General features: G+C 45.5%; 1 protein-coding gene across 1 annotated transcript; it reads left to right on the top strand.

The window, feature by feature from the left end:
- Positions 1–16,637: 16,637 nt before the first annotated feature.
- Positions 16,638–21,413, top strand: dld (deltaD). Its single transcript, XM_060924938.1, is given in 12 exon segments — positions 16,638–16,685; positions 16,784–17,050; positions 17,053–17,085; positions 17,413–17,473; positions 17,562–17,819; positions 18,785–18,845; positions 18,929–19,059; positions 19,165–19,334; positions 19,475–19,691; positions 19,805–20,609; positions 20,718–20,820; positions 20,929–21,413. Coding segments are annotated over 12 exon segments (2,160 nt in total). The 3' UTR covers positions 20,935–21,413.
- Positions 21,414–21,700: the final 287 nt, after the last annotated feature.

Genomic DNA, 21,700 nt, shown 5'->3' with positions numbered 1-21,700 from the left:
TGATCCGGATCACCTTCTGGATCCCGGATTTTTTTACAGGATTCTTGGCGGAGGTCTGCGCTCTCCGAGTGCTTTTCTAGTTTTATCTGTGAATAAATGTTTGAACTTGTTTTTGATGTACGGGGCTTGTAACAAGGTTTTATGTAAGGTCTACTGGGAAATAAGCAGAACAACAGTAACAGTAATTAATTAAATGCCTTCAATAATTGTAGCCTACTCATTTTGAAACCTGTCACTGAGCTAGGGGAGAGCAGGGAGACTTGGGACAAGGTTTCAGCTTTTGTAGATTGTGTGAAATTCTTTGCAGGTAGCGTCATATTCATATTGTATTAGAGAGGATTTACTATATCCTGTTACCACAGCATTAGTTTCTCAGCTTGTCACATATACTGGCCTTCAGACTTCACTTTTTCTGTCATTATTTTCTGCAGGGAGACATGAGACATTGAGGGAACATTATAGGACAATTATGTTGGGAGATCTGGGACATAGTGGAACAAAATAAAAGCATGGAACAAAAATAAACTTCCTAAGCCATCCATCCATCATCTGTAGCCGTTTATCCTGTCCTACAGGGTCGCAGGCAAGCTGGAGCCTATCCCAGCTGACTATGGGCCTCTTGTCCTTGTCCGGGGTACACCCTGGACAAGTCGCCAGGTCATCGCAGGGCTGACACACAGACACAGACAACCATTCACACTCACATTCACACCTACGCTCAATTTAGAGCCACCAATTAGCCTAACCTGCATGTCTTTGGACTGTGGAGGAAACTGGAGCACCCGGAGAAAACCCACGCAGACACGGGGAGAACATGCAAACTCCACACAGAAAGGCCTTCATCGGCTGCTGGGCTCGAACCCGGACCTTCTTGCTGTGAGGCGACAGTGCTAACCACTACACCACCAGGCCGCCCTTCCTAAGCCTATGTGCTTAATTTTTATTTATTATCAAATTTGTAACATATGAACTATATGAACACACAGTGCTGGTACAGCGATAGACAAATGTCAGTTTACCCAAAATTTGACAAGACAAAACAGTTCCATTCTCAAGAAGGAATGAAATAAGCTTCATCCTCATGCAGGTACACGGCCACAATTTTTAACAAAAAATTTTTCCACAATTTTATTTTTAAGCCACAAGAAAAAACCTGTAACATGAACTGTCCCAACTCTCCCCATCTGGGCATTTAAAAAAAATCCTTAAAATGTTTTTCTTCCCCCAGAATTTAAGTTTAATAAATAATACCATATGGTACCTCAAGGCAGCATGGTGGTGTAGTGGTTAGAGCTGTCGCCTCACAGCAAGAAAGTCTGGGTTCGAGCCCCGTGGCCAGCGAGGGCCTTTCTGTGCGGAGTTTGCATGTTCTCCCCGTATCCGCACGGGTTTCCTCTGGGTGCTCCGGTTTCCCCCACAGTCCAAAGACATGCAGGTTAGGTTAACTGGTGACTCTAAATTGACCGTAGGTGTGAGTGTGAATGGTTGTCTATTGCCGCTTTTCCACTACAAACGCGGCTGAGCCGTGCCGTGCCGAGTCGAGCTGAGTCGAGCTGAGCGGGGCTGTTGGAGTTGCATTTCGACTACAACCGCGCTGAACCGTGCTGGCTGGAAGTGGGTGGACACATTGGGTGGAGTTAGCGAAAGTGGGTGGACGTCAGGTGATGTCGTTAAGCAGCGCAAACAGTGACATCAGTGACAGTGGCGGAACAAGTCAGAGCCGGGCCGGGGGCGGGGCAAATGACCGGGCCCTTTATTAAAGCTTATCATAACATCATTTTAGGCTACAAAATGTCCGCAACTGCGGTGTTTACCAATTTCAACACTACCGGGTGCAACTATATGTTATTTAGTACATCATGTCCTTCAAACGAACATGTAACTCAGAAACAAAAAACATTAGGATACTGTACATGGCTCATAATAAAACATCAATAGCCTATACTGCGCACATTATTTGAAGGGCATACGAATGAGCGCTCAGAGGTTGCAACGGTGACAGGAAGAGTCAGAAATAAAAGGAGGGTGGTGCAAACCTCACTGAATGCACTGTGTTTACCAATTTCAACACTACGGGGTGCAACTATGTTATTTTGTACATTAAGTCCTTCAAACGAACATGTAACTCAGAAACAAAAAAACATTCGGCGACATACTGTACATGGCTCATAATAAAACACCAATAGCCTACTGCGCGCATTATTTGAAGGGCATACGACGAGCCTTGCGCTCCGCGAACTCGTCCACGATGCTCTGTATGTCACTGATTCAGTGATCTTTTAAGCGGTAGTCTCACGACCCGAATAGTAAACAATAAACATGGAGGACATGGAGTCGTTAGTGTTGCTGGTCTTGGTGCTGTGGCTTGTTGTCACCGACAACGCCAACAGATACTGGCAAGAGCGTATAGATGAGGCGAGGCGCATAAGGCTTCAGAAATTCTCGTAATTCGTAATTCTTCTCCTTCCGGGTTTGCGGTGTTTACAGATCCCAGCGCGCTCGCGGGGCGTGTGTGGGCATGTGAGGACACTCCTCCTCACCAATCAGTGCACAGGGGAGTGTCTGCTCACGCCCCCAACCTCACTCGGCACGGCTTGGCTCGCTTCAGCCCCACTCCAAAACGGTGCGAGTTTTAGGGGCTAAGCAGGGCTGAAACGAGCTGAGTCGTGCTGGTTTTTGGTAGTCGAAACGCGAGCCGTGTCGGGCTGAAGTGAGCTGAAGCGAGCTGAAGTGAGCTGAAAAAGGGTAGTGGAAAAGGGCCATATGTGTCAGCCCTGTGATGACCTGGCGACTTGTCCAGGGTGTACCCCGCCTTTCGCCCGTAGTCAGCTGGGATAGGCTCCAGCTTGCCTGCAACCCTGTAGAACAGGATAAAGTGGCTAGAGATAATGAATGAGATGAGATGGTAACTCTAGACTACATACTTTAATTCTTAACAAATCCCGACTCCACCAGTATACATTACACCATAGGATGGAGGTGGAGGCGAAGTAGACAATACAAATTTTTTTTTGACAAAAATTTTGAACTGCACAGACCTTACTGCAATGTCCAGCTTCGTGGCTCCAAAGGAAGTAGGTTACTCTCAGACAGGCTTGTAGTACTTGAGTCCAGGACTTGGACTCAAGTCCAACTCGTACCATAATTTTAAGGACTCGTGACTTGACTTGGACTTGAGCACTGATGACTTGGACTCAGACTCGTGAATTGGAGATGAGGACTCAGATTTTTTCTTTATTTGTTGTAACATGCCATAATAATTTAGCATAAGATATTTATATCTACATTAATTTTTGTACGAATTTCATGCAAGAGTGTCACGCCTTGGCGTGTGCATCAGATAGACTCTCAGGCAAGTTCTGGACAGCACGTGCACCAAGTGGACCCTTGCACATGCCGTAAACGACTCACACCTGCACAGAATTAAGGCTCAATCAGCGCACCTATATAAATACTGTGAAAATGCAGTTACTTTGCGAAGTATTGAGTTGCGTTGCTGACACATTACCGAGCCTTATTTCCTTGTTTTAGTTTCCTGATTCCTGATCCCTGTTTCTCATCTTTAATTATGCCAAGTCTACGATAGCCTGTTTGTGCCTCGCTCAACCTATTGCCTGTTTCACTGTTTTACAATTTTGCCTGCCATTCTGGATTGTTTACCTGTCTTCACTTGTATTAATAAACACACCTTCTGCATTTATATCCTTCTCCCAACCATCTCTGACAGAATACTTCACACTCCCTGAGAAAGAGAATGCGCATTCACCTGTTCATACATCATGTTCAGGAACAAACTAATGTTAATGGCGCTGAAACAGCAACTGTCAAAGGGTGCAGTTGAAGTCTTGTTCTCAGACTCAACTCGGATCAATCGTGGACTCAACTCTAAATTTTTTTTAATAACTTGGACTTGACTCAGACTTGAACACTGGGGTCTCGAGGTTTAGTGACTCGACTACAACACTGCTCTAAGGATCAAGCTCTAACTTCTGATGTAATCTTAAAGGGCACATCTTGGGTAAATTCAGGAGCAAGATCAATGTAATTCTCCTATTTTATATTAAACTTTGGTCAAATATCTGCCACATTTTGCGCTTTTTTTTTTACCTTGCGCAATACCAGAAATATTCATTTAAAATCAAGCCATTTGAGGCGAATTGGTCCGCCTCTGAAAAAACTTGGCATTTGGATTTCCCGGCAAATGTTGATTTTCGTGATGTCGCGTGCGGGACGCCTCCCTCTGAATCCTACGTCAGCGCTGGTTTGTTTATGAGAAAACGACCTGGTGGTTTTCCGCAAATTTCTTCAACATTATCACGTAATTATTAAAATGGTTAACAGATGTATCGTAGGAGGGTGTAGCAACACCAATCTTGATGGGATTAGTACTCATCGTTTTCCAAAAGACCAGACAATGAGAGAGAAATGGGAGCGCTTCGTCTACACAGGCTGTGCACTGAGACTGCGCAAAGCTTCCGCAGCCTGCGCCTGCTCGCACAGCCTACTGGCCGTTCCGCAGGTGATGTCACGAATCTGGCTCCAGACTCCCTTGGGATTTTTCCAGACATGTTTTGTTATTTTATTTTTTTCTGCTGTAGACGGATGGCCTTGTGCAAAATTACCCTTCTGGATGTGTATGTAAAGGGACATACTTTCATATAAAAGAAAAACAACAAAATTGGTCCAGGATATGCGCTTTCTCATCTTATCTCATTATCTCTAGCTGCTTTGTCCTGTTCTACAGGGTCGCAGGCAAGCTGGAGCCTATCCCAGCTGACTATGGGCGAAAGGCAGGGTACACCCTGGACAAGTCCCCAGGTCATCACAGGGCTGACACATAGACACAGACAACCATTCACACTCACATTCACACCTACGGTCAATTTAGAGTCACCAGTTAACCTAACCTGCATGTCTTTGGACTGTGGGGGAAACCGGAGCACCCGGAGGAAACCCACGCGGACACGGGGAGAACATGCAAACTCTGCACAGAATGGCCCTCGCCGGCCACGGGGCTCGAACCCAGACCTTCTTGCTGTGAGGCGACAGCGCTAACCACTACACCACCGTGCCACCCGGATATGCACTTTAAACCTTATTAATTTATGGGAATACAAACTGTCCCGGGGCGGCATGGTGGTGTAGTGGTTAGCGCTGTCGCCTCACAGCAAGAAGGTCCGGGTTCGAGCCCCGTGGCCGGCGAGGGCTTTTCTGTGTGGAGTTTGCATGTTCTCCCCGTGTCCGTGTGGGTTTCCTCCGGGTGCTCCGGTTTCCCCCACAGTCCAAAGACATGCAGGTTAGGTTAACTGGTGACTCTAAATTGACCGTAGATGTGAATGTGAGTGTGAATGGTTGTCTGTGTCTATGTGTCAGCCCTGTGATGACCTGGCGACTTGTCCAGGGTGTACCCTGCCTTTTGCCCATAGTCAGCTGGGATAGGCTCCAGCTTGCCTGAGACCCTGTAGAACAGGATAAAGCGGCTAGAGATAATGAGATGAGATGAGACAAACTGTCCCAAGTCTCCCCCGTTCCAAGTCTCCCCGCTCTCCCCTACTTTTAAAACTAGCCTCGTTGTAACACAGCTTCAACCAGAAGCATCCCGAAAGAAACGCTCTAATCATCAACTTTGCCTTTTGTACACAATGCTTTTGTAATGAGGCCTTTAATCTTCAGCTTATTATTTCACCATCAGTTACAGACACTACTACATTTTGCTTAATGAACGAAAAAAAAAAGCTGTGGCTTTGACTTCTTTGGAATGTTTAAACAACAAGTAGCTTCCCAAAGTATTGCAGTACAGTAGCCTGTTATATGATAAAGCTCACAGGATGAATGAACTACACTACCGTTCAAAAGTTTGGGGTCACCCAGACAATTTTGTGTTTTCCATGAAAAGTCACACTTTTATTTCCCACCATAAGTTGTAAAATGAATAGAAAATATAGTCAAGACATTTTTTCTGGCCATTTTGAGCATTTAATCGACCCCACAAATGTGATGCTCCAGAAACTCAATCTGCTCAAAGGAAGGTCAGTTTTATAGCTTCTCTTGTTAGGACTAGGACTGTTTTGGCCTCTAGAGGCCGCTGTTATTTCCTTTTCATGTCGTGTTTATTTTGGCCTCTAGAGGCCACCACTGTTCCTGTGTTTTGTGTTTGTGTTAATTGCCTAATTATCTTCACCTGTGTCCTTAATTAGTTTGTCTATTTATACCCCTGAGTTCAGTCCTCTTGTCACGGAGTCTTTGTGCTGTTATGTTTATCTCCAGTTTCCTTTGTACTGTGTTTTTTGATCTTCTTAGCTTTTGTATTTTTGCACTTTGCTTTTCTTTTGGATTATACTCTTTGGTTTTTTTTTGTCTTTTGTTTTGCCCTGTATATAGTGTATATAGTTTAAATAAACCTTTTGATTCTTTTTCTACTTCCGCCTCACGCCTCTGCATTTGAGTCATCCCCCTGGTGGCCTAGTGGGGGTTTGCTGGATTATCACACCAACGAACCAGGTTCGAATCCCAGCAAAACCCTAACAGAAAGACTCCGTCATGACCGACTCAGCAGAGGCTGCTTCAACTGTCTACCCGGCCAACCTTCAGGGAATTATGGCAGCTTTGACACGCTTCGGAGCGACCATGGACGCTCATGGACGTACGCTCACCAGCCAACGTGAGGCCCTCGCTCGCCACGAGGAACTGCTTCAGCAAATTGGGAAAACCCTGGCACAGCTGACATCTCTGCCTGCATCTCCTGCTCCTGATCCAGTTCCTGCTCCTGATCCAGTTCCTGCTCCTGATCCAGCTCCCACTCCTGCTCCAGTGCCTCCTGCAATGCTGCCTTCTTCACCTCGCGAACCCAGCCTTCCTGCACCACAGAGGTATGACGGCAAGCACAGTGAGTGCCGAGAGTTCCTTACCCAGTGTCAACTCACCTTTGAGCTTCAGCCTACCACCTACACTACGGATCGCCGCAAGATTGCCTTTGTGATCACCTTATTAGCTGGTAAGGCGCGAGCCTGGGCTACTGCTATCTGGCAAAGACAGGGACCTGAGTGCTTTGATTTCCAGCTGTTTTCTGAAGAGATGCTTCGGGTCTTCGATCAGGCAGACATCAGTACCGACGCAGCCCGAAAGCTCATGTCCATCCGGCAAGGAGGAAGCGTCGCAGATTACGCCATCTCGTTCCGAACACTCGCAGCAGTAAGTGGATGGAACGAGACTGCCCTGGTGTCAGCCTTCCACCATGGTCTGTCTGACCCCATCAAGGACGGTCTGGCCTCTATTGGATGCCCAAGTGACCTCGAAACCCTCATCTCACATGCTATTCGTCTGGACAACAGGATGAGAGAACGCCACCAAGCCTTGAGCCCCCCCAGCCTCCCTACCTCTACCTGGAGACCGTCTACCTCCTTCAGTGACTGTCCAGAACCCATGCAAGTGGGTCGTACTCGCCTCTCCGCATCTGAGAGGGAGCGCAGAAGGAGGGACAAGTGCTGCATCTACTGTGGCAAGCCTGGTCACTTCCGAGCATCATGTCCCGAACTCTTGGGAAAAGGACCGCCCCGTCCAGCCGAGGGAGGGTTGTGACGGGGCCTACCCTCTCTCCCGGACTCCCTGGCCAAGGAATCTACATCCCGGTCTCCATCTCCTGGGGTGAGTCTGTCCACTCTTGTCAAGCTTTGTTAGACTCAGGGGCGGCTGGGAACTTTATGGATATTCACTTCGCCCAAAGCATCAATATTCCGACTGCACCTCTTGAAGTCCCACTGTCTGTGTCTGCCCTCGATGGCCAAGCGTTAGGTGATGGAAGAGTCACCCAAGTTACTTCTCCAGTCTTCCTCCAGTCTCAAGGTCACAAGGAAGAAATATCCCTGCACCTGATTCCTTCACCTGAGTTCCCAGTTATTCTAGGCCTTCCTTGGCTTACTCGCCACAACCCTCGCATAGACTGGGTAACAAGCCAGGTTGTGGAATGGGGCCCTGCATGCCATGCCTCTTGTCTGCTCTCTAGCTCTCCTGTGTCTCCTGCCGAGCCCCCTGATCTCACCGAGTTATCTCAAGTTCCCACAGAGTACTGGGATCTCAAGGAGGTATTCAGCAAGAGCAGGGCCGCCATTCTTCCTCCGCACCGGGCCTACGACTGTGCCATCGACTTGCTCCCTGGGACTACCCCTCCTCGTGGCAGACTGTTTTCACTCTCTCAGCCAGAACGCAAGGCCATGGAGGAATACCTCAAAGATGCCCTGGTCTCTGGGTTTATTCGACCCTCCACTTCACCTGCTGGAGCCGGCTTCTTCTTTGTCGGCAAGAAGGATGGGGGGCTCCGACCATGTATTGATTACAGGGGCCTGAATAAGATCACTGTGCGCAACCGATATCCCCTTCCGCTGATGTCCACAGCTTTCGACCTGCTCCAAGGCGCCACCGTCTTCACCAAGTTGGACCTACGGAACGCATACCACCTCATCCGTATCCGACAGGGAGACGAGTGGAAGACTGCCTTTAACACCCCGTCTGGGCACTACGAATACCAGGTGATGCCCTTCGGACTCACCAACGCACCAGCTGTTTTTCAGGCCCTAATCAACGACGTCTTAAGGGACATGATTAACCTATACGTTTTTGTCTACCTCGACGACATCCTTATCTTTTCCAAGACCGTGCAGGAGCACCGCCACCATGTCCGCCAGGTTCTCCAGAGGCTGCTACAGAACAATCTGTTCGCCAAGGCCCAGAAATGCGAATTTCATGTTCCCGAGGTCTCCTTTCTGGGATTTATTGTACGGACAGGCCAACTCCAAATGGACCCTGCCAAGACCCTGGCCGTCCGGGATTGGCCTACTCCCAAGTCCGTTAAGGAGGTTCAGCGGTTCTTAGGATTCGCTAACTTCTACCGCAAGTTCATCAGGAACTTCAGTTCTGTAGCAGCACCCATGTCTGACCTCACCAAAGGGACAGGTGGATCTTATGGCTGGTCTCCTCAGGCAGAAAAGGCGTTCAAAGACCTCAAGGACCGCTTCTGCACGGCACCCATTCTGGTTCTCCCGGACACCTCCCAACCATTCATCGTGGAGGTGGACGCCTCGGACAGTGGTGTCGGCGCGGTGCTCTCTCAACGTTCGGAAGGAAAGCTGCACCCCTGCGCTTACTTCTCCCACCGCCTGAGTCCTGCTGAGTCCCGGTACGATGTGGGGGATCGAGAACTGCTAGCGGTCAAACTGGCCCTTGAGGAGTGGAGGCACTGGCTGGAGGGAGCACAACATCCATTCCTGGTTTGGACTGACCACAAGAACCTGGAGTACCTCCAGCAAGCCAAGAGACTGAACCCTCGACAGGCTAGGTGGGCCCTGTTTTTCAGTCGGTTTGACTTCACCCTCTCATACCGCCCCGGCTCCAAGAACACCAAACCTGATGCACTGTCCAGACTGTTCTCTGCCACTAACAGGGAGAATGAAGTCGGGCCTATTATCCCTGTGTCCCGGATTGTGGCCCCTGTCCGCTGGGGTATTGAGGAGGCTGTCCGACGAGCCCAATGCCAGGACCCCGGTCCTGGGACGGGGCCACCAGGCCTCTTGTACGTCCCACATCAAGCCCGGGCCAAGGTTCTCCAGTGGGGTCACTCTTCCCCTCTCACCGCCCACCCGGGAGCTCGGAGGACCCTGGACTTCCTGAAAAGACGCTTCTGGTGGCCTAACATGGAGAAGGAAGTAAGGTCATTTGTCCTGTCCTGTGAGGTTTGCACCAGAACCAAGAACCCACGACAGCGTCCCCAGGGTCTCCTGCATCCTCTGACCATTCCCCGGCGTCCCTGGTCCCACGTGGCAGTCGACTTTATCACGGGTCTCCCTGAGTCACAAGGTAACACGGTCATTTTGGTCTTAGTTGACAGATTCTCCAAGGCCTGCCGCTTCATACCACTGTGCAAACTCCCCTCTGCTCTTGAAACTGCGAAACTTTTGTTTAATCATGTCTTCCGAGTCTTTGGTCTTCCACAGGACATCGTCTCAGACCGAGGGCCCCAGTTCTCCTCCCGAGTGTGGCACGGGTTCTGCAAGGTCATCGGAGCCACTGCCAGCCTCTCCTCTGGGTTTCACCCACAGTCCAATGGTCAGACGGAGAGGCTCAACCAGGACCTGGAAACCACCCTGCGAGGCCTGGCTATGGATAACCCGACATCGTGGAGCACCTGGCTGCCATGGGCGGAGTACGCCCACAACACCCTGCAGTCATCGGCCACCAAGCTGTCGCCATTCCAGTGCCAATTCGGGTTCCAGCCACCTCTGTTCCCGGACCAGGAGGAGGACGCGGGGGTGCCCTCGGTCAACCAATATGTGAGACGGTGTCGCAAGACCTGGAGCAAGGTCAGGAAGACCCTCATACAGACCTCCAGAACCAACCAGACTCAGGCCAACCGCCATAGAAGACCTGCACACGCTTTCCGCCCTGGGCAGCGTGTTTGGCTGTCCACTAAGGACCTTCCACTGCGGGTGGAGAACCGCAAGCTTGCTCCTCGCTACATTGGCCCCTTCAAGGTGGTGCGCAGGGTGAACCCTGTCTCCTACCGGCTCCAGTTGCCCCGGACTCTGAGGATCAATCCCACTTTCCATGTTTCCCTGTTACGGCCCGTACTGACGTCTACGTATGCCCCTGCCCCTAGGAACCCCCCACCCCCCCGCATCTTCCAGGGGCAGACTGTGTTCACTGTGAATCGCCTGCTTGACTCCCGCCGGGTCCGCGGCGGGTTGCAATATCTGGTGGACTGGGAGGGCTATGGTCCTGAGGAGCGCTGCTGGGTTCCTGCTCGGGATGTCCTTGATAAAGAACTATGTCGGGACTTCCATTCGGCCCATCCGGATCGCCCTGGGAACGTCAGGAGACGCTCCTAGAGGGGGGGGTCCTGTTAGGACTAGGACTGTTTTGGCCTCTAGAGGCCGCTGTTATTTCCTTTTCATGTCGTGTTTATTTTGGCCTCTAGAGGCCACCACTGTTCCTGTGTTTTGTGTTTGTGTTAATTGCCTAATTATCTTCACCTGTGTCCTTAATTAGTTTGTCTATTTATACCCCTGAGTTCAGTCCTCTTGTCACGGAGTCTTTGTGCTGTTATGTTTATCTCCAGTTTCCTTTGTACTGTGTTTTTTGATCTTCTTAGCTTTTGTATTTTTGCACTTTGCTTTTCTTTTGGATTATACTCTTTGGTTTTTTTTTGTCTTTTGTTTTGCCCTGTATATAGTGTATATAGTTTAAATAAACCTTTTGATTCTTTTTCTACTTCCGCCTCACGCCTCTGCATTTGAGTCATCCCCCTGGTGGCCTAGTGGGGGTTTGCTGGATTATCACACCAACGAACCAGGTTCGAATCCCAGCAAAACCCTAACATCTCTAAAGAGCTCAACTGTTTTCAGCTGTGCTAACATGATTGTACAAGGGTTTTCTAATCATCCATTAGCCTTCTGAGGCAATGAGCAAACACATTGTACCATTAGAACACTGGAGTGAGAGTTGCTGGAAATGGGCCTCTATACACCTATGGAGATATTGCACCAAAAACCAGACATTTGCAGCTACACTCTAAAAAATAATGGGGCCAGTACCGGTTCTTCAGGCCGATGCCATAGAAGAACCTTTTTCAGGGCTTCAAAGAACCGTTTATGCAACAGTTCTTTAAAGAACCATTTAAACCATTTGTTTGAGCAGTGCAGACAGATTTGTGTAAACATAGCCTATGTGCATTGACCAGCAAATGGTAAGAGAATGCCAGGCTCTGAAGAACCATTTCCAATGTGAAGAACCTTTCGCATAATGTAATGGTTCATTACAGAGTTAACTCTCCATGGAACCATCCAGAGATTTGAAGAACCACTGAAGCACCTTTATTTTTTAGAGTGTAGAAGAGTCATTTACCACATTAGCAATGTATAGAGTGGATTTCTGATTAGTTTAAGGTGATCTTCATTGAAAAGAACAGTGCTTTTCTTTCAAAAAATAAGGACATTTCAAAGTGACCCCAACCTTTTGAACGGTAGTGTACATAGTACTGATTTATATCACACCACTTATAATTAACAGTTTGTGGGTTATTGATTTTTTTTTCCTCTTTCGTTTGAAGGCTCTCAAATGAACAAAACCACCCTGGGGAAAAGGGGCAGATGTTCTCTAAGGGGCATCGGCACGCGACTCTCTTCACCCGAAGAATTCATCCTGCACACACACACACACACACACACACACTGAGGATTCCCTGCTTCTTTGTAGCAGCTGGCAAAATTAATCGGACTTAAAATACAAAGACCTGCCTAGAACCAGTACTAATCTGTTAATCTCGTCGCTGGACTGTTAGTACACAAAGAGAAAACATGCAGAGACCACAGATGGTCGTTTGCCATTAAATGCACCTGAATGGTGGAGGTTTTCATCCCCTGCGCTGCTTCTTATCAATCACGCGCGCAGGCTCGAGCCACGCGACCGCCCCTTTGTCATTGTAATCGGCGCGCGACTTGTGCTACGTCACGTTGCTGCAGTTTGTCTCTTCTCTCATATAAAACCTCAAAAAGCCACAGAGCTCATTTAAGTCAAGTCAAGTCAACTTTTATTGTCAAATATGCTATACATACAGCACAGATGAAATATCAGTCCTCTCTGACCCACGGTGCAAACAGGCAATGCAATAAATAAAAATAGAATAATTGAAAAAAAAAATGTAAACAGTATAAACACTCTAGATAGGAACTAGACATAGACTAAACACTCAAACAGTATAAATAAACAGTATAAACACAAGAACAAGACATAGACTAAACACTCAGACAATATAAACAGAGTAAACACTAGATAAGAACTACACACAGACTAAACACTCAGACAGACAATATAAACAGTATAAACACTCTAGATATGAACTTGACATAGACTAAACACACACACACACACACACACACACACAAATTGGTTCAAATAACCAAACAGACAAGGGCACTTGAGGTATAGCTGGTAAACATGAAACATGAAATAAGCAGTATAAACAAACTAGCAGCTGTTTAGATGAGGTAGGCTCTGTTTGGCCTCGAGAAAGCAGTTATGCATCAATGCATATAATAAATTCAGCTCATCATATCAAATCAGTGATCAGGGAAGTGTGGCGTTTTCTATTATCCTGTTGATCTGTGGGTAACCCCTGTTTTATTCTAGTACATTATAACTATGACATTGTTATAAGAGTTCCCACGGGCCACTTTTACTCTCTTCCAGCTTCCTTAACCATATGGCCAGTGGCCTGCCATTCACTTCTTTGCTGTGCTTCCAGTCCAGTTTAGAGGAAGACTCTGTGCTGTGCGCAGGAACAGTGGAGACATGCAGTTGTAATGTAGGGAAGAAGAAGAAGAAGAAGAAGAAGAAGAAGAAGAAGAAGAGGAAGAAGAAGGAGAAAAAACACGCCATTTGGTTGGGAGCAGATGGTTGGCTTGGGAGAGGAGAGGAGGAGGAGGAGGAGGAGGAGGAGGGGAGAGGAGGGGAGGGGTGCTGAGCTCGTCTAAAGGCGTGTCGTGGCCTTCAGAGAGAATCCCCAAAGGGCTCCCCTTGTATTCAAAATCAATGAAAATTAAAGCGCAGAGAAAAGATGAATAGTCGAACCTCGAGTCCTGGGCTTTGTTCAGCACAGCTACTGGTGGGCAGGAGTTAAAGTACAACAGCCCCCTATAGAAACACTTAAGTTAAACAGTCTCTCCATAGTCCAGCTCCAGAAAGGAGGGAGAAGGGGAGAAAGAAGAGAGAGGGGCTTTCTGCTTGATTTAACCAAGACAGAATCGCGTGGCATAAATTATTCTTGAAAAGAATAAACGAAGTGGGCATAAATCCAAGAGGTTTCACTTTGCCTTTCAGATACGCTTTGCTGTGGTAATCGTGAAATGTGTGCTACGTCCGGATAAAGGATTGTCCCCTGTGATGTGATGAGAGATGGTTGGGGATGTTTCCACTGTTCAGCTGGAAGCTGTATAGATGGATTTATTCGGAATAAAAAGCATCGCCATTTCTGATGGCATGATTGAGGACGTTTGCTTTGACATCTGTGGGCTATGATTTTAAAGGAGTTGCTGTGGGTTGCAAATATCAGTTTGATGAGAATGATCCCTTCTTCTTCTTCTTCTTCTTCTTTTCGGTCCAAATCCAAAATAAATCCATCTTAATTAGATTGTGCTGTATCAGGCTATACTGTCACCCTCTCAAGATCAATTTGCATTCCATAATAAATTGTAATTCATCCACTTTCATATTAATCTACATTCTATAAAGCGGTTTATGTGTCTACACCTGCTTTCTGCTTTGAAAACAGCTTTAAAAAAATTCGATTAAAAAAATATTCGAATGCATTTGCATTCCTGCAGGATAAAAACGGCTAGTCGTTTCAATTAACGCCCTAATGAAGACCACCCTCACGCATGAACACACACACACACACACACACACACACACACACACACACACACAGGCGCGCGCGCATGCGCAAATCGCCAGGCGACGAGAACGGTTGTGTAATTTAATTTCATAATCACGATGAAGTGAACGTGTTTTATTTTGTTTTTGTTGTTGTTGTTGAGAGAATGCACTCAAAAGGGGGCAGTTATTCAGGCGATGTTTCTGCTCAGAGTCTCTCTCTCTCTCTCTCTCTACTACATTGTGAAGGGAGCAGGTGCTGGGCCGCATTACCATACAGCTGAGAGCACAAAGAACAAACTTATTCTTCCCTCACACAATAACAAAGTGTTTTAATGACAGCCACGCGAGCGACACACACCCTCTAAACTTTACTGCCCACAAGAAGTTAAAATATAAACTTTACAGCAAGCCTGTCTTTACTAAAATGTGTACAGTTAAGACAAATAACCTGAACTGTAACAAAAAAGTTTCTTTTTTTCTTTTCATTTCTGTTTTTTATTTTATTCTACTTTCAAATAATACCATTCCTCCCAGTTCTATACTGTACATAGTTCTGTTGACGGTACCAGATAAGCCTTCACTAAGGGCCAATGAACAGTAGATCATTAGATGATCATGATCAAGAGACAGCACCTTTGTATTCTTTTAAGAAAGTCATTTTTATTTTTACTCTTGCTTTGTATAATCTTGATGGAGCTGTGCAGTGTCATAAGCAAGAATTGGGGTTATTCTTGTGAGCACTGTTCTTTTTTTATATTGATTTATATTGTCTTCATTCTGTGTATTTATTATTATTATTATTATTATTATTATTATTATTATTATTATTATTATTATTATTATTATTATTATTATTGTTTTACTTGTGAAGGCATCTCTTATATTCATTTGGTATTGCTGAATATTTAAAATGTAATGGTCCAGAAGATGCTATTTTTCTGTATGTATGCTTTTGTGAACTCACTGGTTACCAATAAAGAGAAAAAAAAAGAAGTTTCATATCTAGCCTAGATTGTATTTTACACACACACACACACACACACACACACACACACACACACACACACACACACACACACACACACACAATTTGTAGTGCGTAGTGCTTAAAAACACACTTTAAAAATTTGCTTGAACTTGCAGCAAAGCTTGACATTAAGTTTTGCAAGTGCAACAGGTGTAAAACCTTCTGACTATGATCCTTCAAACAGGCTATTGTTCCACCTCTTAAACTGATCAATGATATAATAATCAAAACAAATCAGGGATTCAACATCTACTAACCAAATTCAATGCTATTTAATATTATGTATTTTTTTTTTAATCAATTGAATTACATTATCCACGATCAATGTTGAGATTTCACATTTAGAGACAGGTGATATCCTTTAATACCTGTTTTATTTGTAACCTTTGAACTTTGAAAGGCTGTGTAATGTCCATGGATATGTGATGTAATTTGAACGTTTGTGCCCAGATGTGTAGGATTCTTGGGGTTGATTTTTTTTCTTTATGTAAATGAGACTTTTCCCCACACTCTTTTTTTTTTGCAGTGGAGAAAGGTTGCACATTTTACAGCTCAGTGACCATTTGGCGATCTTTGGGTGCGTGCGTGTGTGTGTGTGTGTGTGTGTGAGGGGAGGGGGAGGGTGGATGGGGTGGAAAAGTGTCCCTTTGTGACAACCCGAGCCAGATTGGGGAGTAGCTCTTATTTGCATCTCATTACCCTAGAAGGCGCACTGTGTATATAACGGGCAGCAGGCGGACTGGGACATCAGACACACACACACACACACACAGACACTCTCAGTGTTTCTCCAATGGAACCAGGAGCGTCGGAGTAAAAGCGTCTGGACCCGGACACATCAGTCCACATGAGCGCAAAGTAAACAGCACAATCTCGACCTGCTGTCTGTCTGCTGCATCTTTATGTGGAAAGTGCAAGTGAACCGGACGCACTGACAACTTGGGAGTTATCACTGTTTTTTTTTTTTTCCTGCGCCATTTGGGATTATTATTATTCTTTCTTTTTTTTTTTTTTTTTTGCAAGACATGACCTGCAGAAGAAAATAAACCAAATAATAATAGCAATTTAAAAAAGTGCATCTGTTGAAGAATTTACTTCTTCCTTCAACTTGTGTTAGTTGGAGTTTACATGACTTCTTGAGCGAGCCGACCCGTGGACGTGTAACATCTTGTTGAAGATCTTTACCACCATGGGGCGACTTATGATAGCTGCCATCCTTTGTGCCATGCTCAGCCAGGTAAGGGCATTTGTTCACGACGCGCAAGCTGAAATGAAAGCTTTGAATTATTCAGTGTGCTGCCTATATATTTATATATATATTTTTTTCTTTTTCAGATTTTATGCTCTGGGGTTTTTGAGTTGAAGTTGCATGAATTTCTCAATAAGAAAGGAATAACAGCTAACACTAATTGCTGTAAAGGAGGATCCTTGCCGGCGATTCAGCAGTGTGAATGCAAAACCTTTTTTAGGATTTGCCTCAAGCATTACCAGGCGAACGTGTCCCCAGAGCCTCCGTGCACTTATGGCGGAATTACTACCCCTGTTCTCGGATCAAACTCATTTCAAGTCCCTGAAAGTCTTTCAGACAGCACCTTCATCAACACCCAGTGCGCTTCCCTTTTGGATTTACATGGCCGGTGAGTAGGTTCAGAGATTTCTCTACACTGAGGTGATGAAGCATCATTAGTCAGTTATACTCTAATGCAAGCTAAATTAGTAGCTGTTGAAGTGCTGAAGGCATGGAGATGTTACATCCCTAGAGATATTATTGCCAGCTCAGCATGAACTTCCGAAAGCTTTCATTTTAGTGCCAAGCAGCATGAACCCCAGAGTTATCACACCTTCATTTGTCCTCAGCTTCCATTAGACACCAGGATTCCTACTGTAAGAATGTCTCCATAAACAACACAGGGTTTTGTTTTTTAACCTCATCATTTAAGTTAACTTCCTTTCTCACCTCACAGGGGACGTTTTCACTAATTATCGAGGCGCTGCATACAGATTCTCCTGAGGATTTATCAACCGGTAAGACCAGCTAAAAGTTTCAAAACAGTAACAGTGTCCATTTTGTCAGGGCTGGATGCAAGAATTAACACATCGCTTTGTGTTCAAGAAAACCCAGAACGTCTGATCAGTCGTATGACGACCCAGAGGCACTTGACGGTCGGAGAAGAGTGGTCCCAAGATCTCCAAATGGCTGGGAGAACAGAGCTGAAGTACTCGTACAGATTTGTGTGTGATGAACATTACTATGGTGAAGGCTGCTCGGTGTTTTGCCGTCCAAGAGACGACGCCTTTGGCCACTTCACATGCGGAGAGCGTGGAGAAATCATCTGTAATTCAGGATGGAAAGGCCAATACTGCACAGAACGTAAGTATTTGAGGGGAACTGTAACTTTGAACACCTATTTATCACGTGAGAATTCCTCTAATATCTTGCATCAAATGATTTGCCTCCCTCAGTGCGGAAGTGCTCCTTGCGACATGTAATTCAAAACAGAGCCGTTAGCTAAATAATACTAATAGCACGCGTGCCATGGACTGAAGTCTTGACCTGATTGGCTGTTTGGCGGAGCGCTTAGCGCTGATTGGCTCAGCGCGGTGATGTATTGTTAGAAGCGGGCAGCTGCTGAGTGAGAGAAGACAATACAGCAGCTGTCCTGCACTAGCAGCGTGTCCACCAGCTGTCCACCCTTATCTCTGCGACATTATGGGGAGGGGGCTGGATGAACAAAGTGAAAAAAGGAACTTCTGACCCACCGGTTGAAGAAAAGGAGGCTTTTGTTTGTAAATCTTTTGTACGAGTTCGAGTGTGTTAAGCAGAGCAGGGTCTTTTTCCCAGGGTGATGACAGGAGCATGTTTTTCTAGGCACCTACACATGGGGCACATTCACATTCAGGCACCTACACATCCATTCTAGCCCACAGCGGAATGAATTACTGAATTTGTTTCAGAAATGATTGGCAAATGTGCCTGAATGATAACTTGCATCAGAGATGTTACTAGTTGCCACAAGTCATCATCATCATCATCATCATTCTTTGGCCTCGGCTGAGGTAAATCGCCTAACGTTCTTCCACACATTTCTGTCAGGCATTGCAAATTTCAGGTCCTGTACATCGATTCCAGTATCCTGTGGCGTACAGGACCTGAAATTTGCAATGCCTGAAAGGAATGTGTGGAAAAACGTTAGACAATTTATCTCAGCCGAGGCCGAACGATGATGATGAGTTGTGGCAGCTTGTAACATCTTTGACACAAGTTATCATTCAGGCGTCTTGTGTCAAAGATAGTTGTATGCCACAATTAATTTATCGATTTTCTTCTCTCTGTAGCAATCTGTCTCCCAGGCTGTGATGAGGAGCATGGGTTTTGTGACAAACCTGGTGAATGCAAGTAAGTATAAAAGTTTTATGAAAGTTGAACTAGTTTTATTGCACAAGAGGATGAATCCTAATCTGTTTTCTGTGTTGCTTTAGATGCAGGGTGGGCTTCAGTGGAAAATACTGTGACAACTGTATCCGTTACCCTGGTTGCTTACATGGCACCTGTCAGCAACCATGGCAGTGCAACTGTCAAGAGGGCTGGGGTGGCCTCTTCTGCAACCAAGGTTAATCTTGTTTCAACATTGCATTTATGCATCAGCAACATGTGGTACCTGGTACCTTTTGCAGAATATGGAACTGGAAGAGTAATACTTTGCATTGTGTTTCAGATCTTAATTACTGCACACACCATAAACCATGCCAGAATGGAGCCACTTGCACTAACACTGGTCAAGGCAGCTACACATGCACCTGCAAGCCTGGTTTCACTGGGGCGAGCTGTGAGATTGAGGTGAATGAGTGCTCTGACAGCCCCTGCAGAAATGGAGGAAGCTGCACTGTAAGTATTATTGCTCAAGGTGATACATTTGAGGTTTGACCATAAAGATGATTTGACATCAAGACACTAAGCTCTTCAAACCTGGAACCCCGTTTCTCAAAACACCTTGTCCTTATGCAGTAATTCCTTTGGTTTCACAGGATCTTGAGAACACATATAGTTGCACCTGTCCTCCTGGCTTCTATGGAAGAAACTGTGAGCTGAGTGCCATGACTTGTGCTGATGGTCCCTGCTTCAATGGTGGACGGTGTGTCGACAATCCTGATGGAGGATACTTCTGTCAGTGTCCCACAGGCTACGCTGGCTTTAATTGCGAAAAGAAGATTGATCATTGCAGTTCCAATCCATGCTCAAATGGTATACTAATGCTCAATTTTATTTGAAATGATTCAAAAATTGATTTCAGTTTTGGATGTTTAGTGGCATCGGAATCAATTTATCTACTATCTCTTATTTCAAATCTTTCTCAGGCGCCCGATGCCTAGACCTTGTGGACTCCTATCTCTGCCAATGTCCAGAGGGTTTTACAGGCACACACTGTGATGACAATATTGATGAGTGTGCTGGCTACCCCTGTCAGAATGGAGGAACATGCCAAGATGGAGTCAACGACTACACCTGTACCTGCCCACCTGGATACGCTGGCAAGAACTGTAGCCTGCCTGTTAATAAGTGTGCACATAACCCTTGCCACAATGGAGCTACATGTCATGAAAGGGATAATCGCTATGTGTGTGCCTGCATTCCTGGATACGGAGGACGTAACTGTCAATTCTTGCTCCCTGAAAACCCTCAAGGACAGCCTGTTGTAGAGGGAGCTGATAAAAGGTACTCTGACGATGAGGAGGACAACTTATTTCCATGGACGGCAGTTTGTGCCGGGATTATTTTGGTGCTTTTGCTCCTGCTTGGGTGTGCTGTCTTGGTCGTGTACATCCGCATAAAACTACAGCAGAGTAGTCAGCAAGCTGAGAGTCATATTGAAAGTGAGACCATGAACAACTTGACCAACAACTGCAGTCGAGAGAAGGACCTGACCGTCAGCATTATAGGCACGACGCAGGTGAAGAACACCAACAAGAAGGTGGACTTTCAGAGTGACGCCACAGGTGTAGAAAAGAAAGGTTACAAGTCTCGCTATTCATTAGTGGATTACAATCTTGTTCATGAGCTTAAGCAAGAGGAGATTGGAAAAGAGGACTTGGAGAAAAACGATGTAAAATGTGAAGCTCTTGACTCTGACTCAGAAGAAAGACACAGAAAACATTTAAAAAGGTGATTAATCCTGAAATGTTGTCAGAGAAATCAGTTGTGCTTGACGGGAATCTTTCTATCAGTTGGGTTTCCAAATCTGTACCTAACTTTTTTATCTTTGAATTTTAGTGAGATGTCAGAGAAAAGTCCAGAAGCTGCATGCAAAGACACAAAGTACCAGTCTGTCTTTGTAATATCAGATGAAAAGGATGAATGTATTATTGCAACTGAGGTGAGTTTATCTCTAAGTAACTTGCAAGTCACCTACAAATACAGTATGGAACTTTGCACATCTTCTGGCAACTAAAAGAAAACTGAATTTATCGTTTCTTTTCTGCAGGTATAATGCCACAACAGAGCTGTAGCTCGTCTTGCTCTACAGGAGGTTTTACTCCAGTATATGCTGCTCAAACCAGAGGGAAGGTTTCCTTCTTGTGACTGCTGCTGTGGGTCTTATGTTCATGGTGAAATTCAGAATGAGCTGGTTCTCAACTGAAGTAAGCACAGTGACTGCAGAAAAAGGATGTTGAGCCATACTGGCTCGCACTCTCAAAGTTTATTTCCCAGGAATGTGTCAGATGAACTTGTTTGCAGTTCCTGTAGGGAGGTTTTTTTTTCTTTTTTTTTTTTTAAACCTCATTGCACTATGGAGGGTTGCTTTTTAAAAAAAATGTATTTAACATTCAAATGTAATTACTGCATATAAGTATGCACTGACTGCAGTGTCTATCTCTGACCCGTTACACAGGTCAGGAGAGGAAAAACACCGCCATCAAAACTGTTCAGTTACTGATGTGATTTTTAAGCTGAAATATTGTTTTTATTTAAATGCTATTTGTGATTTCATTTGTTTTGGGGTTTTTGTGAAGTTAACCCAGATATAATTTAATTTTTCTTTCTCATTTTGCAAATTTGTATATTGTATATAAGGCACTTCGTGTCATAGTGACTGTTTTCCAACAGTAATGTATTTAATTGTGGCGTTAAATCTTACGGGAATTGTTTTATAAGTGTTGTTCATGAAGAAAATCACCTTAATATTTTTCCAAATAAATTCTGTATGAAATATTTCCAAATGACTCAAGCTGGAGTGAAGAATTATTCAGGGGACA

This window comes from Neoarius graeffei, chromosome 7, assembly GCF_027579695.1.
Source record: "Neoarius graeffei isolate fNeoGra1 chromosome 7, fNeoGra1.pri, whole genome shotgun sequence".
In the NCBI taxonomy this organism is placed as follows: Eukaryota; Metazoa; Chordata; class Actinopteri; order Siluriformes; family Ariidae; genus Neoarius; species Neoarius graeffei.
This window is presented reverse-complemented; position numbering and strand designations above follow the sequence as displayed.